Below are 27,761 nucleotides of genomic sequence, written 5' to 3'. Positions count from 1 at the left end.
GCATCATTCCATCATGTATAAAGAAACATTTTGTTCTTATAGAAAAACACCATCATAATCCATTCTATCATAAATATTTGACATATCTCAATTGTAATCTACACGCCTCATATTGTGAAATTTTACGCAATAAAGAATTATGTTAATCCACAAATTCACAGGTAACGACCAACTCTTGGAGCTGAGTATCAAATATGGACACACCATGGATGCTCCAAGAAATTAATACTTAAAACCTTACCTTACCTGATCATAAAAATAATAGCACCGTAGAGAAGCTATACAAATCAATTACTAATGCTAAAAAAGATGAATACATGGAACATTAACTTTATTAAAAATATAAAAATAGAGAATGAAAGTGGTACAAATTAACTTAAATTATATATAATTCGATATAGTTGTCTTCTACGCCTTCAGCTTCCTTTTAGCATCGAGAGCCTGCCGTAAATTGAGGATCAGTACCTCATAGTTGCATTAATAAATCATAAGAAACAAAATACAAAATGGTAAAATAAAATATACACTAAAGATTTTATAAGATGTTTGTTTTTCATCAGGATACTAAAACAAAAGGAATAGCTTACTGCAATTTATCACTTGGGTTTTATTATCTAGGAAAGAAATACCATATTTACTTCCATAGCTGTCCATTTCCATTGATATTTTCTTATTTACAAGAAAAAGACAACCAATATTCAAATAAAAAATTTTAAATTAATTCAAAAAAAAAAAAAGTAGCAGCAGCTATGGCACGTGAAAGTTGAAACATCATTACTTCTACATCAGTCAGTATTTACCTTGGATTGGAAATGTCTCATGGTCAATACAATAATATCTCGTAACCTACACAAGTCCCCGAAGGAGAAGAAGTTGACATAAAAAAGGAATAAAGAAAAAATGAATAAGGAACAGCAGCTTGCGTTGCTTTGAGTGAACTCACCTGACATCATTTTCCATGTTAAATGGCTGACAACTCTCGTCAGTGCAAAGTGGTAAATTAGTTCCATCTGAACAGGTCAACACAAATTGGGTTGTGTAACCGAGTGGAACTTTCATCTGTGAAATCAATAGCGGTGTATTCACAATGGTCAATAAATCAAGTACTAAATACAGTCACAAATTACTTGCAATACATACTTTTAACTCGGGTGAATATTTTTCATCCACCACCACTGTGTCTGTATTTTTGAATTTAATCAGATAGTTTGAACGTTTCAAAATAAGTGTTGTTTGTTCCCGATCAGAAGCATCCATCTGTTCGGTAAACAAAGAGCAGTAGATGGATTAGTGACAATTATTTATTATCAAATAGATAAAAGAGTTCAATCTTAACTTGATGCATTTATATTGTATTGCCAGCAATCTTCTAATAAAACTCAAAATTAACCATTAAAAATTTACTCCTGCAGATTTTGTTCTTGCACATTTTACTATGCACAGTCTGTAACTTGAATTAGAATCAAGGATCCTATTGTCAGCTCCTAATGAAATCCCACTGAAAGACTAATTCAGTAGAATCAGTTTGATCAGAATGGTAGTATTCAAATCCTTATCATTCAAATATCTATCACCAAGGATACAATGTATTCCATTCAGACCCTGCCCTCATTAGCTAGGAAACAAACTTCTTTCACATGCTTGCAATTATGAGGATCATGTAATTGGGTAAATGTATTTCCTTTTGTGTGCTCAGCTAACAAATGACCTACTTCAAGATCGAGGACAAGCAAAAAAGTGTCACCTACCACCATGGTTTAAAATCTCAACTTGTGTCGAGGTTTCGGTTCCTGAACCAGAACGATACAATTTCGGTACCGTATTGTACTGTGCCGATATAATTTTGATATTTTTTAACTATAAAATATATTAACTAAAAATAAAAAATTTAATCTAAATATTTAATATATATATATATATATATATATATATATATATAATTAATAGAATAATTTTATTAGGCTTTAATTAAGTATGTCTAAATTATCCCAATCATAGTTAAGAGTTGATTAAAATTATTAAATTTAATTAAACCTAAATTAAAAACCTTTGGCCCCCTGTTTTGTACCGCCAACGACCGCGGGCCCATGCGATGCGGCCAACCCGCGCGATGATTCCACGATGACCTACGGGCCAACGAGACATGCCCAGATGCTTAGCCGAGCCAGCTCGATGCGTCCGGACACATTGCCAGGATAGCGCGATGCGTCCGCGGGACCTCGGGGCGCGCTAGCACTGAAGGCGTGCCTGTGCTGGTGCCAGTCTACGGAAGGAATGAAATGTCTCGCCTATATCGGATGAAACGATACGAGATTTTAAACTATGCTTACCACATGCTGAGATAGTGTTTCATGCTTTCAAAACAATTTCTTTGTTGCAGCTGGATGCTAAAAAGGAAATATTTCCTGAAAACTAGGAACCAAATCACTTGCAAGATGCAATCATTTAGCAATAAAAAGAGCTAGACTTGGTTCTGAAAATTCAGATTGCAGTGCCCTCACTGATTCCTGACTTAATCTAGATAAAAGAGAAGGATCATCCCCCATGAGGTGCAAAAAAGACATTAGACCATCTAAAAGATTAGAAGGTTAGAGGAAAGATTTGCCTTCATAGTATGGCTTAATCTCATCTGAGGACAATCATGCTTCAAAATCCTGCAGACTCATAGAATCTAGATTCTAGAGAGAGGGAAGAATAAAAGTTAGTACTAAAACTAGTACTAGAAAGACACCAGATGCTAAAGATCTGGGCTGAATTAAGTTAACAAATATGCATGATCTAAATTAGTAATGCAAATCTTATAGAAAACATGTGTAAAAATTAAAAGTAATCAGATTAAGGAATAAACGTACCCACAACTTAACAGTAAACTCTGCCATGCCTGTGGAAATATAGGAATCAATCTCATGCTGCATCTCTGGATCTGTTGAATGACAATCAGATTTAGATGACCATGTACACATCTAATGATAAACACCTAAAACACTCAAAGAACATGATTTAGACAAAAATATTTATATGTTTATGATTCACTAACTAGATGAAAATGCAGCATTGTCCTGAGGTCAGCTTGATAAAAATAAGTCTGTAAAATATTTGCAGCTTTTCCTTCAAGATATATTCTTGATCAAATAGCAGTTATACATCACATAAGCGAGTCCTCAAGCTATCACAAAGAGTTATGAATGGCTTCTGGCTTACTAGAATCTTAGGTGTAGGGTCCCCAAGGATGTCTGTAAGTCCTAATGCAATAGCAGTTATACATCACATAAGCGAGTCCTCAAGCTATCACAAAGAGTTATGAATGGCTTCTGGCTTACTAGAATCTTAGGGAGTTAAAAAATGCTACTTTGCAAGACAGCAGGACTATTTGTAACGAAACAAAGATAATCTGACATAGATAAGGATTGTGCCTGAGCTGGTGATTTCATGAGACTTGATGCAATCTAAGGAACACACCACTGTGTCTTAGGGTCCATTTGGTCAGGGAAGATGTCAACCTCAATGGAGGCATAGCTGATTGTGGCGGTGGGCAAGGACCTTCCGGTGGCCAAGGATGCGGTGGAGGTTGTTGGCTTCACTGCTACTTGGTAGTGCGAGGAGCCTGGACCCATCTCTCCTCACACTACCAAGTAGAAGCAAAAAAGACCTTTGTGCTATTTTTTGTTTCATCGTAAGGTAACATAGTAGGAGCATTTTGGTTCTAGCATAGTAGGATCATTTTGGTTCTAGCAAAATAGAAAGCAATAAACATTATGAAGGCATGAGATCCTTCTATGTGCTCATATCTAAATACTATGAGCACGACAAGACCCATCTGCTGAGTGAGCACTCAGTTTTGGCATCAAATGCCCTTGTGACTACTGAGTGTGTGTCTCAGTAGTTAATGTGATATATCTCAAACCATGCAGCTCAAACATTTAATTCCAAGGTAACACTAGTTTATCACAGGAGGCTACTTGTTGGTCATAAAGCAAAGGGTTCATGGCTTTGCTACTGTTAACTTGATTAGTCATAATTTATTAGATCAATATATGAATTCATTGCTCACAAATAAAATAAATAGAAAAAAATCTGGCTCATTAAGTGCACCTTACAGGATTACATCAAAATGCAATTACCATTGAACCTTCCAACCTATAAGTTTGAAGTGCTAATGATTCATGATTGTAGTCATTTTAGCTGGACAAGTTATTTACTTAATTTTGATAGTCCTAGTGTACCAGCCTACTAAGATCTGGTTGGCACTAATGCTGTTAAGGAATAGAAATTTAATGCTGCTGCACAAAGGACTGTTAAATTTTGAAGGATTTTGGAGTGCAGAATGCAAGGAAGTCACTATTTTACTATACTCTGAATCAAGTTGAAGAGTTTCTAAGTGATGGCAACAGGGCACAGTCAATACGCCAAAATATGACTTCTAAATCAAATGAAACTTAGTCATGTAAAACAATTTCTTATAATTGACTCTTGCAATAAAACTTGAGATATTATTGCCGTAAGCTTAGCCTGTCAGAAAGAGACCAAAAAGGGATACTTTAGAGTTGAAAATTTTCATCTCATGATAGATCTTCTCAAATATCCCATCTGTTGTGCCGAACATGTGGCTAAAACTAGAAAACAAGTCAAAGATAAAAAGGATTTTCAATGCCCAGACAACTATTTACAATGACGGTAGTGAAAAATAATATAACTCACCACATGTTATCTTGTTTTGGTAGTTGGCAAATTGCCTCACCAGATCACCCTAAAGAAAAGGGAATAAATTAATCATTAGACCAACCATACATATGAAGAATTCACTGAAGGGAACTAAAATTTCATAGGTGGAAAGTGTAATGACTACTGATCAAAAGCAAAGAATCAAACTCTGCCACAGTGGAATAATATTTAGGAAAACCTACTGTTAATGACGTTCTCATCAATAATTATATTGTACTAGATCGCTACATTTTCTCAGATTCATATAACCAAATGAAATTGATCTCGAGCCGAAATCAAATTCTCTAATTGTTTTAGTTAGCTAAATTAGATCAAGAAATGTAAAGGTCTTGGTAAAGTAACATTGAACTGCTTAAGTCCCTGACATTGTGAGTCTAACTAAATATGAACTCACAAGTAACATCCACAATGTCTATGGTTGAAAATAACAAAAGCCAACCTGATCAAATGAACCCTCGGGAAGATATTAATTAACTACCTATAAATTGATCAAAAGTTCTTCAAACATCAAAGTGCTTGATTCTGCATCAACTCTTCGAAGTTGGAAAGATTCAACAATAATATATTTATAAGCTAGGAGAATCCTTGAATTCAGATAAATGGTTGATCCCTTGGCCATTATCAAAACATATCTTGTGACTATTAAGACAGATGAACATTAGCCATCAATGACTGATTACAATCTATTACAGTTAAGTATTACATGAGACTATAAATCACTTTGACCAGATTAGAGCAGAATTCTACATCCAATTGTTTGATATCGAGTGCATAATTCCATCTAGAGAGCCTCAAGGAAACAACTGTAGAATCCTGTTAAAAATAGCTCAGAAATTGGTAGATACGCAGTTTAACGACAAAAAGGGAAGACAACTTAAAGATGTCATACAATTATTATTTTATTTATTGCAACTCTATCATTAGAAAATGGAAATTGTTCACTTGAACATGTTCAGTCTCAAGCTCAACCCTGGTAGGACTCAGTCAAAATTCTAACAGTCAATACTTCCTCTTCCAAACATTCCCTCTTAAGATACAATAGAATGCCTGCAACACTGGCTGTCCTTTGTTTTTGTTGCTGCTTTTGTTCTTCTTTTGTTTGAGGAGAGATGATGTTAAATTCCCGACTGAGTCTCCTTTTATGGGAGCAGAACCTGGAGATCCTAGACAGGAGAGAGAAGTGACCGGCAGAGACCGTCTGTTTGAATGCGTGGTGACTAGGGGCTAACAAGGAACCACACATGACTCAAAGTGAGTGTCGACCGGTGGCTAAGAGGGAGACACATGATTCTACCTCTCAACTGTCCTCGCTTTCAGCTTCAAGTTAAAAGTAAGGAAATATTCCCACTAAGGGGAAGGATGCACCTGTTAAGGAGCCGAAGGGGGGTAATGGTCCTTTTAATACTAAGGATAAAGTTGTTTGTTACTCCTTCCGAGAAGGATGAGGTGCCAAAGGGGGGTACATACCTTTTGAATATTTGAAGAGTAGATTTGGTGCTAAGACATCCAAAAAAAGAAATGCACATACATCTAGACATACAGCAAATTAAACAACCTATTCGTGCCAAAATCACTCTTACATGTCAATCTTTGGAAGGCAATAACTAACTCTTCAAATCATGTTTATTAAGCCAGTATTTGCAAATAAAGTGGACATGCAAATCAAATAACCTTAACACAAACAATGCTCTCAAGCAGGAAAGCATGAAAACAAAGTTGGCAGATTAATCTAAATAAAAGGCATTATCTAAGTTCACACGAGCATATTGAAGTATTGGAAAATTTGGAGCTGCATTTGCAACACACCTGATGGCCACTGTCATCAATGGGGGTGCACTCAACAGCAAGAATAGTGTCAACATCATCAGCAGTTACCACATATTCTGGAACAGTGGCTCCTATGGACCAGATCAAGTACTTGATTAGAAACAAGTACAGCAAGAAACGTATAAAGTAACAAAAGATAGAACTTGTTGAAGATTACCTTCAATATACTGTCTAGTGCCATTATCAAGTTCACGAATCCACTAGAAAGGCAATCCAGAAAAAAAAGATCATTAAAAGAACAACCACAACTAAAAAACAAAAATATTTACCATCCTCAGACAATAGTGACCATAATAAATTGAAAATACCTGAAAGATGCAAAGAGTAGTTCCGTTTGTTGGATATCCAGCAGCTTGTAACTTACATCCTGGCAAAAAATCGCCATATATTTGAAAGCCATCTATACCTGGTAAGTCCATTCCACCTGCCCATCACAAATGAGACAATGAAACCAGTCATGGTATATTTAAAAAGGTCAAGTCTTATGATATTAATTGAAGTTTCAAAAGGTGAATGTAGGTGGTAATTGTAGCCCACATATTGCCCAGTGCATTTGCAGTATGTAAGCAGCATGTGGTTAATATCTAAAATATTTTTATTAATAAAAATAAAAAACATACATACAAAAGTGTATTAATTGATACATCCAATCATACTTCCACATGAAAAAAAAAGATATGATAAAGGAATAATATATATATATATATATATATATATATATATATATATATATATATATATATATATATATATATATATAGTAGCATGCATATGACTTATTTCTAATATGTAAATCACTTGCAAAACAAGAGTTTAACACTTGGAAGCTACCAAATAGAAATGCTTAGACTTTTTAAGTTAATTGGGTTATATCTAATATATGTCATGTGGTTGCAACGTTGTGATACCATTCAGTAGTTTCCTATGTAGCCACTTTTAAAACCACGGTATTAATTCACCATTTCTTTACCTTCTGAAGCAAAGGAAACTTGGTTATCAGGCATTGTACCCATGTTGAACTGTGCATCAGTGTTAGATGGTCTAAATGGTACCTCCGGACCATACTGATCAAAGTAACCTGGAGCACTGGTACCACCAACCTCCCTGCATGATATATTGGTTAGTATAGAAGCCAGAGTTCAGCATGTCCATATCAGTTCGACAGAGTTATCACTGGAAGAAAGGAATTACATGTATCTAAATTATAGAATCTCCCAAAACCTAAAGGAGATGCAAACAAGTCTTAGGGTCACTTCATTTAGATCTTAATGAATCCTTTCAACAATTAACATATTCAACATATCTTGTTTCATCTACGGCACTACTTCTGTTTTCACTACTATACAACCTTAATTCTTCTATCCCTGAAACATCTTACTCTAAGAATCAGTTAGTTCTACTAATCAAACATTTTCCCTTCCAGTGACCAACAAAGTTCAGATAAGAATTTCTGATACTGGGTTTTACAAACTTTCAGTTAATTATGAAACAAACTTTGGTTGGCCATATGTGATGTAGATAAATATTCATGATTTTGCTTTGACAATGCTTTGTGAATAGCATAATTAATGTTAACCTTTTGGAATCATAAATGCATCCCTATCAGTAAGCAAGTAAGATTTATTGTCAAATTAAACTGTCAACTTAGGGAGCCCCTTCACTGAATGAGGTGTCATCTCAGATTCTTATATCGTCTACGACAATCTTCAAGAAGTCTAAGGGTTTTGGTTTCATGATTTTCTTCAACCTGGAGGTGTGGCCCATGTTCTTAAGAATCAACACTACTTGAATGCGAGGTTGTCGGTATTGCGCAAGCCAGGAAGTGTGTCCTCCTTCCTCATGGGGTGTTGGTTCTGAGTTCTGTCCCTGGAGGTGGTGGCTCAAGTTCTTGGTGATCAACACTCCTTCAATGAGAGGTTGCAAGTGTTGGGCAAGGTGGGAAGGAAGTCTCCTCCTGGGCTGCTGATTTTGAGGTCCATTGTCTCTGGCCAAAGGTTTCTCAGGAGATACAACTTTCGACCCTCCCACAAAAACATAGCAAAGGTCTTATGCTCAAGTGGTTGCAAATGGATAGCTATCATGGATTCCCAAGTGGAGGCACTAGTTATTCCTGAGTGGAAAACTGTTGTTCTTGAGGAAATACATGCTCTCAAACAAAATAATACCTCTGGATATTTTTATTTTTAGTCAGTGATGTTTTAAGCAGTTTTGTAACAATCAAGTCTCACTACCTGCCAATTGTATCATCGTGCCATTTGAGATAATATAAATTAGAGGGGCACTCTGCCACTCAAACATTTTTTTTCAAAAAGAAAACAATATATTAAAACTGGATTGGACAGACACTAAGACAATAACAATTCTGGGACTTCTGGATTTAAATTAAATGTCATTCAGAAGGTTATCAAAAGTATCAGAATTTGAACAGAAATTGTATACTATAATTCTTTTACTTGAAACATATATCACTAAATACGAATTCTTCACAGTGACGAATGATGATTAACTATAACCACCTGACAATCCTTAACTGGCAAATGTAACTTAAGTCTTTTATCAGGAATTCGAACGCAAGAATAGTTGCAGTAAAGAAAAACTTGGAATAATAGACAAGATCTTATACAAACTTATATATATCTGGGTTCTGGGGAATATTTGAATCCATCATATCCATCTTTTCATTGGAAACTATCTTGCCAGGCAAATTCATAGGATCCTGATCATACAGACGAAGTTCAGGAAACAATGGTTCCTACAAGGATGATATCACAATTCAGTTCTACAAACTACAAATGAATACCATTTATGCAAAAAACCATTTGTTATCACCATCATCAAGTGGTGTCTGTTCCAACCATTTGGATAAACACACAGTTAAACCATGTATACAAAATTGCATTCTTAAAGAAATTGGGTGAAGAATCTTATAACCCTTTAGGTTATCAGGTCCATTTCCTAAGAGATGGCATATATCCGTACAATAAGCTTGCAATACATCATGAATAAATTGATTGTTAAAATAAATAATAGTTATAGATAATACTAAGATAACAGATAAAACAATACTGTTATGCAAAAGCAATCAAAGAAAAGAAACCACAAAACAATAACTCTTTACCCCACTAAATAGGTGAAACGAAAATGAATCTAGATTTTACATGAAAGCGCACGGTATGCACTGACAGTTAAATAATATTTAATATGTATTGACACCTAATATACCGCAAGCAAATAAACAAGCTTAAGACACTGAGGATAATTTTGCAATAGAATGAATTTAAAATTAGATGATATACAATTATTAATCAGCAATATCAGATTATTACTAGTATCATAATGTAAATAATTAGTATAGAATTTGTATTAAATATCAATATCAGCATGTTATATAAGATCTTCAATAAATATTACAAAGCGATTCATAGATAATATCATGTTATCAAGTGATTAACAAAACCAATATTATAGTGTTTATAAAAAATTATCAGCAATAAATAATATTATTAATATACCATCATTAATAAATAATAAAATCATATAATTATTATGAATAATGTTATGAATATATACCAATATTATAGTGTTAACAAAACTATCAGAGCTCCACTGCCTTTTTGTAGCCACAATAACTGTGGTGCATCTAGAGGGAGAACTAACTAGCCACTATTCAGTTCTTATTATAAGTTTCACCAAGCACTGCTAGCTTCTTACATGTTAAAGTCCATTCCTTTGATATTGCCCGCATCATCACATCATATGCTAGGGTTTATGTCAACCACAAAGATAAGAATCATAAAACAAATTGATTGATCCATCCGATGTTCTATCAATGTTAGTCGGTTTATTATCTAAGTGGTGGAGGTTAAAGGATGGGAAGCAAAACATATTTAAGAAAAAGGTAGGAGTACAAGTATTAGGTGAAATGTACGGTGACTCTAATACGACATGGGATAAGATGATATCAAAGTTGAAAATAGTAGCTAAGAGTGTACTCAGTGAATCAAAAAGGTATGCACCACCAAGTAAGGAATTTTGGTGGTGGAATGAGAAAATACAAGAGAAAGTGAAGGGAAAACGAACAATCTATAAGAAATTATATATATTTGTAAGAACGAGAAAAACTTAAAAAATATATACCGGAGCCAAGAAAAAGGCTAAGAAAACAGTGAATGAAACTAAGAATGAAACTTTTGAACGATTTAATTAGATACAAAAGAAGGAGAAAGAGATATTTATAGAATAACTAAATTGAGAAAAAGGAAGATAAAAGATCTTATCCAAATAAGATGTATTAAAGATAAATACAATAGGGTACTAGTAAATGATGAAAAAATAAAATGGTGGAAAAGGTATTTTCATCAACTTTTTAATGAAGGTTTAAATGATTAACTTAACTTAGGTAATTTAAGTAGGTCAAATAAGTATAGAAATTTAAATTTTTATCGTAGAATTTATACTTTAGAAGTAGAACAAGCTTTAAATGGGATGCAAAATAGAAAAGCCATTAGATCAGATGATATTTTGATAGAGGTATGAAAGTGCCTAGGGAAACAAGGTATTGAATTACTTACAAAATTATTTAACATGAAATTGAAGATGAAAAAAAATGTCTGATCAATAGAGGGTAAGTACTCTAGTACTCTTATATAAGAATAAGGGAAACGTACAAAATTATGCAAATATAAGATTATTAAATTAATGAGTCATACCATAAAATTTTAAGAAAGAGTAATAGAAAAAAGATTAAGAAAAGAAACCACAGTGACCGAAAAACAATTTGAGTTCATACTTGAAAGGTCAACAATAGACGTTATACATCTTCTCAAACAATTAATTGAGAATTATCGAGAGCAAAAGCAAGATCTACACATGGTATTTGCTGACTTAGAAAAAGCTTATGATAAAGTCTCAAGAGAAATTATATGGAGTTCTAGAAAATAGAGGTGTTAGCGTAGTATATATTGAACTAATTAAAGATATATATGAGGATGAAATGACTAGAGTGAAGACTTCAGAAATTTTAATTGAAGCATTTTCAATAAAAATAAGATGATATCAAGGATCAGCTCTAAGTCTTTATCTTTTTATATTAATTATGGACAAACTTACTGGACACATTCAAGAAATAGTACTATGGTGCATGTTGTTTGCAAATGATATTATTTTGATAGATGAGATACGTAAAGAAGTAAATGTTAACCTAGAACCTTGACAGGAAACATTAGAAGTGAAAGGTTTTAGGCTTAGTGGAGTAAAAACAGAATATATAGAATTTAAGTTTAGCAATATTAGACGTAATGAGACAATTGTTAAGATAGGGGATGACGAGTTATCTGGAACTGAGAACTTTAAGTATTTATGATCATTTTTGCAAAACAATGGAGGGATTGAGAGAGATGACTTACATAGAATACAAGCAGGATGATTGAAATGGAGGAGAGTGTCGGATGTTTTATGTGATTGTAAAGTATCTCTAAAATTTAAAAGAAAATCCTACAAAATGGCAGTTAGACCTACTATGTTATATGACATTGAATGTTGAGCTATGACTCAAGCACATGAGAAAAAGATGAGAGTTGCAGAGATGATGATGGATGTGTAGACATACGAGGATGGATAAAATAAGAAATAAGAGTATTAGAGAGAAAGTTAGAATTGCATCTATTGAGGGAAAACTCCGAGAGACGTTTAAGATGGTACGGACATGTACTTAGACGACCAATAAATGTTTCAGCTAGGCGATGTGAAACTATGACAAATACGCACATCAAACGAAAAAGAGGAAGACTAAGAAAGACGTAGTTAGCAACAATAAAATATGATAAAATTTATTTAAGTATAGATGATGATATAATAGGGGATAGAGCTCAATGACATAAAAGGATCCATACAGCCGACATCATCTAGTGGGATAAGGCTTGGTTGTTGTTGTTGTATACTTCTTAGTTTGTCCTTTTCTACTTGCATTTCCTTACGGCATACGTTTCAAATTCTTGCTTTGTGTTTATTTTTAAATTTCTCTCATTCTTCCTTTCTATTTTTTGTCATCTTATGTAGTATCAAGAATTTGTTCCACTTAATCTTAGTATTAGAATATTTATCAAATATAACTTTTAAGCACCTACCTGCAAACACCATATAATAAAATGTTAGTGTTATTTTACAATAATGAATAATAAGCATAGGCTACGGGGAGGGGACTACCATGGTATATCAATGAATTATAAACTTAGATAGAGGAGGCTACGGGCTACCATGAGTAAGATACCTTAATAATTTCCCATTTCAAATTCTATAAGTATTAGATTAAGGTTATGGTGATCCCGATCACTCCACCAGCCAATATCCCTCATGCACACACAATCTCTGACATCTCTGATCCTCCTTCCAACAATAACAAATGTTTACTTGGGTGTGTCTCTTGGTAGATGCAATCTCTGTTAAGCACTACGCATCTTCCTGCATCACACAGGAATCTCTGTTAGGCATTGCACATTCTTTCACAGCTTCCTTCTTTCATGGATGGGTGATCTCTACATAGAAGACACCCTTTGGCAGCGTCCTACATTGAATGGTACTCATGCAAAACACCTTCTGCACGCCTGCCACCACTGGCTGCATTGTGCCTCGCTCATCCCTGAAATTCACTAACCACAGTGGTCTTGCACCCCAAGGCCCCAATTCATCCAGACCTCCTACAAGCATTGTTCCTCGCTGATACAGATTGATTCACCTATAGCTACTTTAATTTGAGGTATCTTTGAGAACAAGTAGCAACTATTTTGTCTTCTCACAGCACACCAGTTGTCTTTAAGAGAGCTATCTGCAATTCAGATTGTCAAACTCATCCACCATGTTGCTGATGATCCCTCACATCAGTCTATCAGGCTTTTTAGGCTCTCTAACAATCAAAGGAGTATGCCTCTTGGGCAGTCACAGTTCTGTTCATAGGCCAAGAATAGCTAGAACATTTCATTACCCAAACATATCACATATTCTTGAGCACAGCAAAGCCTCTTAGCAGTGTATCAATGCACAACTTCTTTCCCTCCTTTGTCAATCCGTCAATCTCAATTGCACAAACATACTTCGTTGCTTTTTTAAGTATGAAACTTAGATACAGGTTCAAATCTGTATACAGGATATTTCTCTTGAGTTTATAATGTGATTTGTACCTCTTTCAATTGTGGTAGTTTAACACCAAGATAATTAACATATTGGCCAACTCCAGTCAATTACTACTAATCTCCAAGATATTTTACTGATTGCATTAGATTTTAATGTTAGGCAACATTTTGACAAGCCCCTTGTTAATAGGTTTCTGCACATAGTTTGTCCTGAGTTGGATTGTGTGAATATTGCAATCTTTAGTAGCACCTCTATTCCATTGGACGAGTCTCAGGGTGGTGGAGGCGGCTGTAGAGGGTTAGATAGCTTGTGGAGGCATTCTGATGAATAAAACAGGCCACAATGTAGCCAATGTGAAAAATCTAATCATGCCAAGAATGTCTCCTACTCCCTAACTAGCCACCCAAGTCATCTTCTACACAATGCTCATGTGGCACCACCAACCATAGCCAACTCTCTATCTGAGCCCAGATTTTTGTCCTCAACCAAAACAAAATTATTTCATGCTGCTTCAATTGTGTCGACAAGTGGTGTCGGTCACTCTAGGAGGAGGAAGCTTAAGGGTTTTGGAGCTAGGGTTTAGGCATGGAAGAGGAGGGTTGGACATAGGAGGTGGAGCCAACATGATGCTTCTCGCAAGGATGAACAATCTGGAGATTCTAACGACAAAGGATGAACTCCTTAACTTGAAGCTTCACATGGCGATAAATGATTTAGAGCTTCTCACATAAGACACGATTGTGATGAAGGCATGAAATTTAAGTTCCACTCATCCACGCTCATCTATTCATGTACCAGGTGTTTCAAAACTTCTTGCATATCAGCCAACAAGTGGAACAAAAAAAATTCACCCTTGTCAACTAGCATGGCTCGAAATTTTAATCATTAGCCCTAACTACTCGAGATGGTTAGATATTCTCTTTATCTCATAGAGATACTCCCACAAAATGTATGACGCATTCCATTTTCCTTCTACCTAAATCCATAACTAAGGTTGAACACATCTCTAGCAGCATACATTCATTTTCTACTCTTGTATAACTCAGTTCATTTACCAATATCATACTTGTCAATAGTTAATAAGTTAATAATAGTAAAAGGCTGGGTAGGATTTTATTGCTCCATCCATACCACATTTCAATATTTCTTATGTGATTATTTATTTTATTTATTTATTATAAGTTAATAAAAAAAGGGACAATTTAGTGCATGAAGTTCTTGCCAATGTAGGGTCCCAAAAAGAGTCGGACCATATTGGGTCTATTGTACATAATCTTACCTACATTGCAAGGGCATCGGGCATCTCATGATATCTATCTACATCGCCTACATTTGAAATAAAGGGTTAAGCATCAACAATATCAATGAATATTTCTCACTCCTTTATCTCTAACTAGCATTCATCAATTATCTTGTCTCAGAGATGAAAAAAGAATCAATACACACTTTGTCGAGACTGCTCATACACCTCATTCAAATGGGGCTTCTACTCAGGTATTGGTGTGATGTCATTTTGTATCCATTCTTAATCTCCCAGCAAAGATAAACTTCATATTATCTTATCGTGGTTTATTTTGTACAATTAATTCAAATGTTTACCTGAATCTTAAGAAATTTAGAGTTGTCAGTTCGTTTATACTATCTCAAGCAAATATTATTTATTCTTCATCCTTTTCCAAATGTTGCATGCTTTCTCTGTTAAATGTGGCAAATCCCAAGCACAATTTATGAATATTATAAAATAACAAGATCATCAGAATTACACCAACTAAGGATTTTCATTAAAATCAGTTTTAGAAACAGATCTCAATGTCTGCAGTGCACTGAGGAATTACCTTAAAAGTTAAAATAGAATGTCATTTGTGTTTCAGGTCATGGAAGACTGACAATTTTGATAAGATTTCTAGTTCATTTTAGCACTTGGGACCCAATATGACTTGCTTCAGGTTAAACAAGTTTTTTTGAAGTTTAATAACATTGGACAATTAGTGTGTATTTCATTTTAGAAAAAAACAAATTTTATGGCTAAGAAATCGACTGCAAGATGTTATCAACTAAATGATAAGTTACGATATACACCATCAACTTCTAAAACATCACCACCTAGATAATTCATGAGGATCTAAGTTATAAATGCATATTGCCTTTTTTTTATTTTAAACTCTAAAATGATACATCAGTTTGAAAGCTAAAGAACGGCATCAGTTCAATTTTAAACTCTAAATAAATTTATTTGAAGTTATCATAACTAGTGTGTACTTTCAGTTTACAAAAACCCAATTCTATGGCTAAGAAATTGACTGCGAGATGTTAACTAAATGATAAGTTATACGATATACACCATCAACTTCTAGAACTTAACCACCTAGATAATCCATGAAGGTCTAAGTTATAGAATGCATATTGCCTGTTTTTTAATTTAAACTCCACACACACAATGTCGCATGAGGAAAACACATGACAAGTCAAAATTATGAATACGAGCAAAAATACCTGAGGTTAGTAGAATTATAACTTACATAAGATCTAATCTTCCATTGCATATGCTGGTACAATTGCTGAAATAAACAAACAGAAAATAGATCAGCAAGTCTCACACAGGTTCATTAGTGCTAATTTTCCTCTCATTTCTAGTTAATGCTAATTGTCTTAATTTCTATATATGAATCATAACCACATGGCTAGAAAGAAGAGCTAACATGTGAATAAGGAACTACCTTTAAGTACTAGCTGAGTTACTAGCATGAAATACTAGTTTTTACAAAGTTTTTTTAAGTTGAATTTAAGGATATTTCAGACAAGAATATAGGTCTTAAATTTCATCATGCCAATTGATGGGGGCAAAATTTCATCATTCCACCCAACAACTAGTACATGAAATACTCCACTATGCAAGTTCTTGGTGATCGTCTTCCTCAACTGCGATCGTCTTCCATAGTTTTGGCTGCAAGCAAAGGCGGGTGTGTCATTCATGATGGAACGATCATTCAACTCATGACTAAAAGCTAGGGCAGAATCAAACAGAAGATTTCATAAGTCGCCTCCACTGATTTTTCTTCCTCTTCGACTTCTCCTTCTCGATTCCACTCTTCTCCTCCTCGGTACATTTAGCAACTGCTTTTTGACCCACTCAGCATGGTCTAGCACTGCATTATTATTGTTGGGGACTGAGACTCTAGCACAAAGGATATCTCAGACCTTGTTTATAATAAAATTAGGTTTTCTCTGATATTTGTGAGTGTTCTTACTGCTGCTGCATCAAAAAGATTACCAGCTTATGAATAATGGGAGTCTAGAATCATGGAATATTTAAACTACAATTCCGAACTAAATGAACATTAACAGATATGCACAATGAGACATCAAATTGTTATCATATGTCTGTGCAATTTAATTCATCTTACGCCAGTCTAGATATGACAACAAGCTTAAACTTGAGGTACTGTCTATGTCAGCATAGAAATCAATTGTGTAATATTGTAAAAAAGAAAAGTTCACATCAACCATCATCATTTCTTAAAGGTAATTAAACATTCTTATTTTGTAGCATCAAAGATGCTGTAAAAGCACCAATGGAGTAGAAGCAAAATAAAGCATGTACAGGAAGTAAGAGTGATAACTAAAATGATTAATGGATGACAGGCAAAATGAGTGCAATTGTGACTAGCTAGTACCTTTATACAATAAGAGATTGCAGAAGAACTGATCAGATGAGGTCGTATGTCATATTCAGCTAATAAGCTCAGCAATGAAGAAGTTAGTATGTACATCTCTTCTTCAACAATCTAAACAAAATTGGCAAAGAAGTTAGTTATTATCAATGAAAGAAGATGCATTGCTCAATATGCTTTAACAAATTTTATTGACAGATGAAATTAAAAGTAGCTGTGCTTATAATACAAACTAGAAAGAAGGTTAAACAATGAATTTATAAGATGCTCAATGTAATGTACAAATAACAGATGCAATTGTCTTGCATGTGAACCTGGAAGATTAAAGTTAGAAAAGTCTCAGCCTTCAAGGTGTTTTTTTGGAACCAGACTAATCACAAAACCCTCAGTTTCCCTGCTTTTCTGTGCTTGCTATCTTCCGAGACATATGCCATAGCACCCAAGGAATGAGTTTATTAAAAGCAAAACAAACTAGCCTAACCACTGGTTCCTTGTCAAGTTAAAGGCTATTGTTAGAAGATCCAGGTATCAATTGCCTAGGTAGAAAAAAGATCTAAAACGTAAGAAATAATAAATTAGTTCATATATGAGATTAGAAAAGATGTTCAAAACCAAGGTTAATTTTAAATGGGACCAGTATTTCAGTTTCTAATAGGAACATACAATTTTGATATTTAACCGTGCTGAAACGGTTTTGATAATTTTTTCTTTTTAAATATTAGTATATATTAATTTATTTATTTAATATCTGATTGTCACAGATATTCACTACTGAATTTATATTTCTGGCATTACCCATTGACTATATTGCAATATCACCTTGTGAAATGTTTGGTACCTCTTGAATCTTCTATCATAAGTTATAAATTCAAAATCAAGTTTTTTATTATTATTACACATAATGAAATAGTATTTCTACTTAGTCTTATTGCAGAGGCATCAAGTTCGAGAACATCTAGAATGGTCATGAAGATTGGTCTCCACGTTCAACATCTTATGGGCACTATTTATGTTACATTTATTTCGATCTTTACTTTAAATTATTCATAGTAATGTAATTTTTATATTTCAAAAATATGTAAAAGTATCATCTAAATTTGATTTAACAATATAGATAAATTAGATTTGTTATTGTATAGTGAAGGGATGAGGAGATGATGCCTTTGACTTATTAATATAACGCATTCATTATTTATATATATCTAACAATTTTTTGATGAATGAATGTTCATATGTTTTTTGTTTTCTATTTTTTAAAAAATATTTTCTTATTTATAATTAATTTTATATTGCTTTATGTAAGTTTTCAATCATTAAGCAACTTAAAATTGTTAGATAAAAGCAAATAAATATATTTCACTTTCTAAAAAAATTTAATATAACACTAACTCGAACTAAAATTTACACAATTAATTAGATAAGTTTAGTAAAATAGACATTAGGTCACCTTGCCAATACCAAAAGGAGTATCATGTATTTTTAATGATATTCTAATAAAATAAATTTAAAATAATAAAAAGAAAAAAATTACTTCTTATTTAATTAAATAACATTTAGATAAATCATCGTGTCAAACCCTAGTTGTTCCAAAACATTTAAACCAAAGCTTAGAGAACCCATAGGAAGAGGAAAAGCTAGATACAATTTGATTTGGATTTATTATGGTCAACTTAAAATTGAACCAAGTTCATATAAGATAATTGAGTTCAATCGTATTTAATTGGAACAAGAATACTTTTAAAAAGCTAGGAATTATATAAATTCTTTTTTGTCTATCCACACTTATCTCCCCTCTCCCTGTGATTCCTATCCTTAATTCATGTTGTCCCATCATTGCTCCCACTAGCCGCCACGCCCACTACACCTATCATTGCATTCGTCACTATGCCCGTCATCCATTTCTCTCTAAAGAATTCTTCTTCCCTCAACTTCTCTTCTCTCCCTCTTTATTTTCGTCTTGAGCCGCTATTTCGATGTCAGTGCTAAAGCATTTCAATGTCAATCGGTGAGTGGAACAGTAAATGTTGCTCGTGTCGATCAACATGGTTCAACCCCTTCGACATGGTTTAAGTCCTAAAACCTTACGTAATGTTATTTGGGATGTCATAAATCTAATATCTTGTTTTTAGTGGCTATAACTAAAAGACTAAAATATCCTAGTTGAACTAATGCAATTTTTAATTGGCAAGTATTTGTAAAGCAATGGAATCGCAAAGGTGACAAAGAATCAAGGTGCTTCAATCAATCAACATAATGTTCAATCGAGTGTAGGTTAAGTGGTTAACACCCTTTATTTTATATTCCATACAATATGTCAATACTTGCTATCTGAATTTTTTGTCCCAATTTATTAAGCAAAAAACACCAACCTTTATGTGATTTCCAATAATCACCAATGTCTGAAAGTAGTGGAAAAACTCACATCTGAATGATTTGAATACTATGATAAATCCTAACCACTATCCAAAGATAACATGAAACAAATAGTCAATCCACGGCACCTAAAACAAGAAACATTTGCAATGAATTACCTGTATGCTAATTACATTATCATCATCATCAATCAAGCCATGTAACTTACAATCTTAAATACTAATATTCTAGTCCCCGGGGCAATGGTGCAACGGTAGGACATCCGGGTTGTGACCCAGGGACCCGCGGTTCGATCCCCAGCTACGGCGTATTTGCAAGAATTTTCCTCCAAATGGGGAACGCAATCAAAGGATGCTGGGCATCTGGATTGGCCGCCGTATGCGCTTCCCGATTTACCCTGGTGGTCGGTGGGAAACTTCCGTGGGACCGGACCGGCCACCCCCAGGGATTGAGTCCATGAGACTGACTGGGATTTATATTTAATACTAATATTCTAATAAAACTTTTTCCCCGACTGAAACGAATCATCATGGCCAAGAACATGTAGAGACAAAAGAAGGTGAAAACAAAAGGACAAATGAGGCATCTATTAACGTTGAAGTAACAGAACCTCAGCATTGTAAAATAATGGAAATTGTTTGATCTAATATGCTTTAATGTAGCTTTCGAACTCAAATCTCAGGTTCCCAACTGATTTTATGAATGCAAGACTGTCAATAGCCAGATAACTTTAGGCAGATACCTGAAGAAGTGGATTTCCTAAAAATTACACATGGAGTTGTTCAAAGATTTATTACTTCTAAGAATAATGCCAATTGTAATTCATAACAGATATACATAAGATGTTATAAATTGAAGACAAGAAACATGTTCAAATTATAGTAGAGTTTCAGATAGGAGTATATACCACCTTAAGTTTGTTAGCCAATCTCAAATTTTCTTCAAAATAGCTTCTCTTTTTAGTCAATTCTTTCAAAGCACTGGATATTGCATCATCCTGCTTCTCATCGAGTGCCTATTGGACAAAACATTAGTTCATAATCTTCCATACAAAAAAATATTCTATAAATTATTTATACTCGCATTGTATACGTACAATCCGCAGTTCACAAAGCCTTCTTTCCAAAATATGTTTCTCATTGAGTAAATCAAGTTCCTTAAAAACAAAACAATATTTTAAATGAGTTTAGATGAACTATAGCAAAGTAAAGGTCAAATCATCAGCTTCATACTTTCATACAGGCATCATTCATTTGTCTGCGAAGAAGCAAGATCTCTTCTTCCTGCATGTGGGATCTGTAGTAAAGTTCCTGAAAGCAAAAGGAAAAAGAGAACAATAAATATAGTATAACTATTTACTAAAGAACAGACCATTCAACCAACTAGATGTTACCCCGATGTCTGGATCCACTAAACGGTTATTGGGTTCATCTGCATTACTAGGGCCAGGAGCATTTTGATAGTGATAGTGATGCCTATAGAGGGGGGGAAAAGCTTAACATGAGATTACAGGATACAAATTCAAAATAGAGAATGATTAGCTAAAATATCTTGATGAAAGATGCAATAATCCAAGACCTCATTATAGAATCAGATGTCTGAGGCAAATAACCAGCATCGCCATTTCCATGGATATATCCTGAATTAGGAGACATCACTCGAGATGCCAAAACACTTGATGGTTGATGTACTCGCATCTACTCGTCCATAAAAAGGAACATGCATACTCCCCTATATTATTACACTGATAAATATTGTTTTGTATCAGCCAAACTTATCAAGATATGCATCAGATTTTATATTCTAGAAACAGAACTATAGGATAAGAGTGTAAAATAAACACTGAAATCAAATTACTAAAAGAAACTTCACTTTATTTTATTACAAAAAGGACAGCCTGATACATGAAGCTCCCGGCAATGTGGGGTCCCAGGGAAGAGTCTATTGTACTCAGTCTTATCCTATATTGGAAGAGGTTGTTTCCGCGACTCAAACCAGTGACCACCAGATCACACGGCAGCAACTTTATGTTATTAAAAGTAAAAGAATTTTGCAAAACTATCATCTTGTATTATTAATTTTCATTTATACTGGATAACAACTTATAGTAGCCACTACAAAGATGGGAAATTGCCTGATGATGATGATGATATTGTTATAGTATCAAGTTGTCAGTATAGATTTCTACACAAACAATGGAAGTTTCACATTTTTGGATCATGCACCATGTATAGTAAAACTTGGAATATACACCATGCTATGTTTACTTTGTGAATACTGACAAGATTATGATAGTATTGTTATATTTAAGAGGTATCCTAAGACAATCGCCTTATGATTATACTATTTATTTGATAAATAGCAATTCACTATTTGAGTGCACATTCTCTGTGTTTAATTGGATTTTAAATTCATTTACTGAATGTCCGCAAAACGATTCATAGCATGAGAGAATTTATAATTAGATCACAACTAGTAAGCATCTCTACATGTGCAATTATGAATGTATTGAAATTATTCCTAATTGATCAATTGATGAACACGGGCGTCATCGATTATGTTGAGACTAGTATGTTTTAAACTTCTTGGTTACCAAGCGACTGACCTCACTGGCTGGAGGTATTGGATGTTGAGAGTTAAACGTAAATACTAGTTAAAAGTAACTAGTTCATTGGAGTAACCTGCCATGAGAATTCATATGGTTCTATAAAAAAAATGTCAATGAAGATCTCGGTATAGCTTAAGTGTCAGTTTCCTTTGACTTGCGGTATTCAAGTCACCTTGGTCATAGAGGCTTATACTTTGACATCTTAAACAAACATCTTTAAAGAGGTGTGGACACGGAATGATTGGATATAAGTCGAAATGTCCGAAGATGTTTGAATAGCTCACAGAGGATTCACCGCTCTTATAAAAAGAGGTGTATACCTTGCGACTGTTTGTTAGGATTGTTACCGAAAGTCTTTGGCCAAAGCATCACTTGTAAAGAGTATGACACTCTTGGACATATGTACGAGTAACTTGAATCCATAGGACAAGAGAACAAGCTTAGGCTAGGTGTGACGTAATCAGCCTAGTGGGAACTAACACATATAGACAATGTCCTGAACTAAGCAGGTATAAGACGGTAAAAGGAACGTGACACATTTCATTATAGCTACTGAAGAATTTAAAAATGGTTCTGGAATCAATCGTTGATTTTCTGGTCAATTGGGAGTCATGATCTACTACTAAGTATCACTCATGATCGTTCCATAATTTATGATTAATTACGAACGACCAACATAACCAGGACCTATTGAGTCACACGCACTACAAGTTTCTCTGAATGACTTAAAATGAGTTTCAGAATTAGATTTTCAAATCGAGAGAAATAAAGTCTGATTGGACCGAACAAAGGCAAAATAATGAACTTCATCTTACGAAGACGAAATGAACCAACTTGATTTGGTTTATGATGGAAGATATTTTAATAAAACAAAAGAGATGAGGGGTTTCGTCTTGTGAAGACGAAATGGACAAAACTTATTTGGGTCAAATCGAAAGTCGTTTGACTATTGGACCAAACGATTTAGTTTTGAACAAATTGGACCGATTCACTACAATAAACCCTAAAAACCCGGTCCGGTTCTTTTCTTAACTCCTCCGGTTCAACCCCGCTCGATCGCCCGTTGTACTCCTCCACACGTCACACACCTTCCTCGTTCCGATTTTCGCCTCTCGCCCGCACACACGCGAGAAGAAAACTTCTCGCGGCGGCCCGATTCCGCTGGCAAGAAGGTCAGAGGAGCAAGTATAAGATAGGTCTAGCTGCGTGGGAGGCCAAAATTATTTGTATTTTCAAGCTTCGAATTGAATTTGAATATCTCATATATTTTTCAAGCTCAAACTCAAATATCAATATTTGCGTACTATTCGGCTCAATTCAATTCATTTGCTCCCTTAATCAAGATCATTATCAACTGTCTTATGAAAATTTTTCTTGGACATGTCATTAATTTCAATCTACCTGTCCATCTAGCATAGTGTCATTGAGCTTCTCAACTATTTCACTAGTCTTTTTCTTCTTCATCATCATCATCATCAAGTGTCTTAGTTTTATCTTCTTATTAGAGGGATTTTCTAGCCTACATAACAAGTCAAATGTAGATAATATCTGTACTCCACCTTTAGAGGGGAGTGTTAAGAGTTACCTTTGTTGTTGGAGTCATATGTGTTGTAGGTTTTAGTTCTATATTGGATATTTTAGCTATCGGATATTATATGGAGTCATTTATCTCACGTAATAATGGTCATAATAATAATAGTACATTATCTCACCCCTCTCAACTATTAACATACAAGTCTGATGATGTGGGAGATTAATCCTGGAAGATTTGAAAGGAAGCTTCGAATAGGCAAAACAATAAAATGACTACAACCTTACCATATAATGTTATGAATTACTGTAATGAATCAGAATAATTCTCAGTAATTACCATGATTATAGTCCACCATTCCACCTGTAAGGCAATTACATAGAAAAATTAAGCTGCAAGTCTTATCATAACAACAAGGTTACAAATAACATTAATACTTATCAAATAGATGTGATGACATTCCAACCAAACAATTAGATTATCAGTTCTGCCAATTAAATGAGCCATTTGTAAATAAGATGACACCTGGATTGAAATTATTGGGTAAGTTAATTATAGCTTAGATGCACAATTGACAATGAAATGATATACCAATTGTTGCAAGTAGCTTTTATTATGTATATATATATATACACACACTGTACTATCTGAAATAGTGAACACATAAACTGACATTTTTATCCAAGATCAAACAAAAGTCTACATTTCACGGTGCAGAAATGATTGCAAGATATATCTGATGAGCTGGTGATAATCAGAAGAACAATATTTAATGTTTTACCAGGCTAAAGTATCAGCTACTTGATCAAGAGGCAACAGTTCCACTTCAACACCCATTAAAAACCAATGACCTTGAGATCAGCATACAAAATCCAAGTTAATTCAATAAACTCACGAACCAAATCCTTTTTTGATTGCAATACACAAATACTCCTTTTTATTAAATTTACTAGAATTATGTTTATGTTAGATCTTCATTCTTAGCCTATCCTTTCCATCTAACTTCTACTCTGATTTGTGTCTATAACCCATAGAATATCATACCATCGTATAAAATCTCCTGGACCACATGGAATATCATACCACTCATAATACCTCATGGTGTGTGATTTATAGAACCAATCATTCATTATATTGATCTAAAACTGTATCATCAGAATGCAAATTGTTCCATTGAATTTGAAATTACAAGAGCAAGAAATTATGTTTTTATAGTATTAGATTTGAAGTTATTGCAAAGCCAGAAAAAACAATGAGACTATAAAAGTCAATATTCTCACATTAAATGGTATTGCATAGTTCCTATTACTTTTTCACTTATCATATATGTGAAAACAGTAGATCAAAACGATTAATTTAATTACCATAATCTGGATTTTCACAGATAGTTGTATTGTAGATAGATATAGTCTTTTTAATTTATGTAAAAAAAATGAATAGCTAAATCAATGTACAATATGCATGTATATAGATTATATGTACATCTAAATATTACATAAATAAGCATCCCAATTCTATAATTTTGGATGCACATATCTATGAGCATTTATATTACTCTGAGTGAGCTGCAAGCATCCAACATTGGCATGAATATGAGCACCTGACATGACTATTTCTAAATTTTTTCACACTTGATAATTGAAATATTAAGTGTCCACTTGGAATGGGTGGACACAAGTACGCAAGGGATAGATGAAGAGTCCAAGTATTAGAGTGTATATTGTAATTAATCTAAAATAAGCAAAGATCAATTATTCTAACTCCAAACATTCCCAAATTTATAATAGGATAAATCCAAAACCATGAAATGCACATTTCACAATATGTGGATCACTCAATCTAACAAAGATCTCAATCATATTTAGATATTAGTTTGGAAATATGAGTATAGATCATTCCTTCTTTACATGTACGTTTAGTATTGTTGTTTCTTGTTCATTATCATAATTTAGTATGATTGTGATACAAAGGCGATCATTTTAAAGATTCACAAAAATGATCCATTAAACAATTGATATATTTCAATTGAATAACTAGTAATACCTCTAACCAAAGTCCACTCCTTCATTTTCTAATATTAAGGAAAAGCTAAAGACTAGCATTTAAGTAAGCCCAACAAGCTAACTATATCCATATGACCTATGTCACGTATGTATAGAGAAGAATTGTTTTATTATTGATAACCTATCATAGTTGAATTAATAGAGCAAAGTCAAATTAAATAGTGAGTTAAGGCTATTAATGAAACAATCCAATATATTTGCTTGTAACATATAAGATTTTTTGTAGAATTGGGTAGCATTAAAAATAAACATGATATACTTACTTTTTATTGGAAACTTAGATGTCAAATAAATACTCGTATATCAATGACACATGTCAAAGTTCTAAGAACTATTTTATGTTACCTTTATCATAAGCAAAAGACATCAAAATATAGCATTGACATAGATAACTATTTTATGAAGTATCTTTCTTTCCTATTTGATCTAACCCTCATTCTTTGACTTCCTGTGAAAGGCTTCTGCGACTGTATCACCAAGTCTAGCATATATTTGTACTTTCTTCTTAAACCCCTACCCCACACAAGCAAACAAAATTCCAACCTTGAGTTTAACTCTCCAAGAATAAGAGCAAATCATATTACATGTTTGAGTACTCAGAGACGCTCCTATAATTGGATTCCAGATGGAAATAGTAGGCACAACTTTAGCAGACCTATGGAAACAAAAAGATAAATTATTTGACGTGACTCTCAATCCCTAGATAAGAGATAAGGATAGTGATTGTCCTACAAAGCATACCAATCATCGAAGGTACCTTGAAAAAGAAAAAAACTAGCTTTAATCGAGTGATCAAAAAAGGAAAACAATTCAGAAGTTTCAAAGTAGTGATCACATAGTGGAAATACAGAATTGAAAGAAGATCAAAATATTCGTTTATGTTATGGAGCTGAGCCGATTCATATTCTAGTGAGAGAGCAGAGAAGAAGGGGAAAACGGGTAGGAAGGAATGAAACAAAGCCATGAAATAGCAAAGACGAAATAGATGAGCATAAAACTTCGAAATCAGTTTAGTAGCATTCAAGATCACGTTCGGAACAGCAATCAAATTGATGCCAAGCCAAGATAATAGCTCATCACCTCGTTTTCCAGCCAAAATTTCTCCCCAGGAACAGTCTGCGAAGAATGGGACCAAATCTTATAAGGATGATAGAATGATGAGAACCCTAACTTTCATGGCATGTAAAAGGAAACAAGCAATCGTACCTCTTTCAAGGAACTAGAGCGGTCGCCGAGAGGAACGAATTGGTCGTCGAGTTGAAGGAGAGAGGAAGAAGCGGAAATGGAAGAAACAAGGAAAGGCAGACGATGATTGGAGCTAGTCGGTTGTTCGCTGCGTCAAAGTCGTTGAGGTCTGCTGTTGTGAGGAAGGAAATAATGCCAGCATTTCATCATATTTTGTAAATCACCATTGTGTTAAATTTACGGAAAAACTTTTAAATTAATTTATGGAAAAAATCAAATGCCATAAGTTAATTTATGGTTTTTTTTTTGTTAAAATAAGCTCTTCGGCATACAAAATTTTTATGTGTTTTCTCAAGATCGATACATTTAAATGGATAAAATCTTTGATTTTAAATCATAAGTTAATTTTAAAATTAAATCGTTGAAAAAATTTGCATCAAAATTAATTTTTTTGGCAACAAATTATAAAAACTAACTCGCCACGTAATTATCAATTTCTTTAATAATTAATGGACTAAATTTAATAATATATACATATATATTGGTGAAGCTAATTGTTAAATTTATCAAATATTTATAACTTTTTAACAAACCTATCATATATTTTGTTACTAATCAAACATATACTTGACACCTTTTAATAAATATATTGG

The 27,761-nt window shown here is 33.8% G+C and overlaps 1 protein-coding gene across 6 annotated transcripts; it reads right to left on the bottom strand.

Annotated features, from left to right (window-relative positions):
- Positions 1-222: 222 nt before the first annotated feature.
- LOC141841557 (uncharacterized) lies at positions 223-27,263 on the bottom strand. 6 transcript variants are annotated; one of them, XM_074729727.1, is made up of 23 exons: positions 27,130-27,263; positions 27,004-27,039; positions 26,665-26,680; positions 26,508-26,578; positions 24,200-24,223; positions 21,300-21,465; positions 21,115-21,196; positions 20,954-21,031; positions 20,818-20,877; positions 20,632-20,736; positions 17,352-17,462; positions 16,197-16,235; positions 9,177-9,301; positions 7,520-7,653; positions 6,858-6,973; positions 6,707-6,749; positions 6,529-6,620; positions 4,699-4,747; positions 2,853-2,923; positions 1,141-1,257; positions 944-1,059; positions 801-846; positions 223-441 (listed from the first exon to the last, which is right to left on the bottom strand). In XM_074729727.1, exons 6-23 carry the CDS (start codon positions 21,416-21,418, stop codon positions 409-411), a joined length of 1,536 nt encoding a protein of 511 aa, XP_074585828.1. In that variant the 5' UTR covers positions 21,419-21,465; positions 24,200-24,223; positions 26,508-26,578; positions 26,665-26,680; positions 27,004-27,039; positions 27,130-27,263; the 3' UTR covers positions 223-408. The 6 variants fall into 6 exon arrangements, with proteins under 6 accessions (XP_074585828.1, XP_074585829.1, XP_074585831.1 ...); XM_074729728.1 differs by lacking the exons at positions 26,508-26,578; positions 26,665-26,680 and adding an exon at positions 24,642-24,711; XM_074729730.1 differs by lacking the exons at positions 24,200-24,223; positions 26,508-26,578; positions 26,665-26,680 and adding an exon at positions 24,642-24,711.
- Positions 27,264-27,761: the final 498 nt, after the last annotated feature.

Source organism: Curcuma longa, chromosome 11 (assembly GCF_044706935.1).
Source record: "Curcuma longa cultivar G26 ecotype Majalengka, Jawa Barat chromosome 11, ITB_CL_G26_1.1, whole genome shotgun sequence".
In the NCBI taxonomy this organism is placed as follows: domain Eukaryota; kingdom Viridiplantae; phylum Streptophyta; class Magnoliopsida; order Zingiberales; family Zingiberaceae; genus Curcuma; species Curcuma longa.
Note: the sequence above shows the minus strand (reverse complement) of the source record. Positions and strands in the feature narration are given on the sequence as shown.

What these genes read in the sequence shown, in the direction of transcription:
- LOC141841557 (XM_074729727.1), bottom strand. Translation starts at nt 21,418, where the DNA reads ATGCGAGTACATCAACCATCAAGTGTTTTGGCATCTCGAGTGATGTCT. An exon ending in AATGGAAGATTAGATCTTAT is followed by an intron (nt 9,302 to 16,196) that starts GTAAGTTATAAT and finishes TCATCCTTGTAG; the next exon opens with GAACCATTGTTTCCTGAACT. An exon ending in AGTTTACTGTTAAGTTGTGG is followed by an intron (nt 1,258 to 2,852) that starts GTACGTTTATTC and finishes TTTACCGAACAG; the next exon opens with ATGGATGCTTCTGATCGGGA.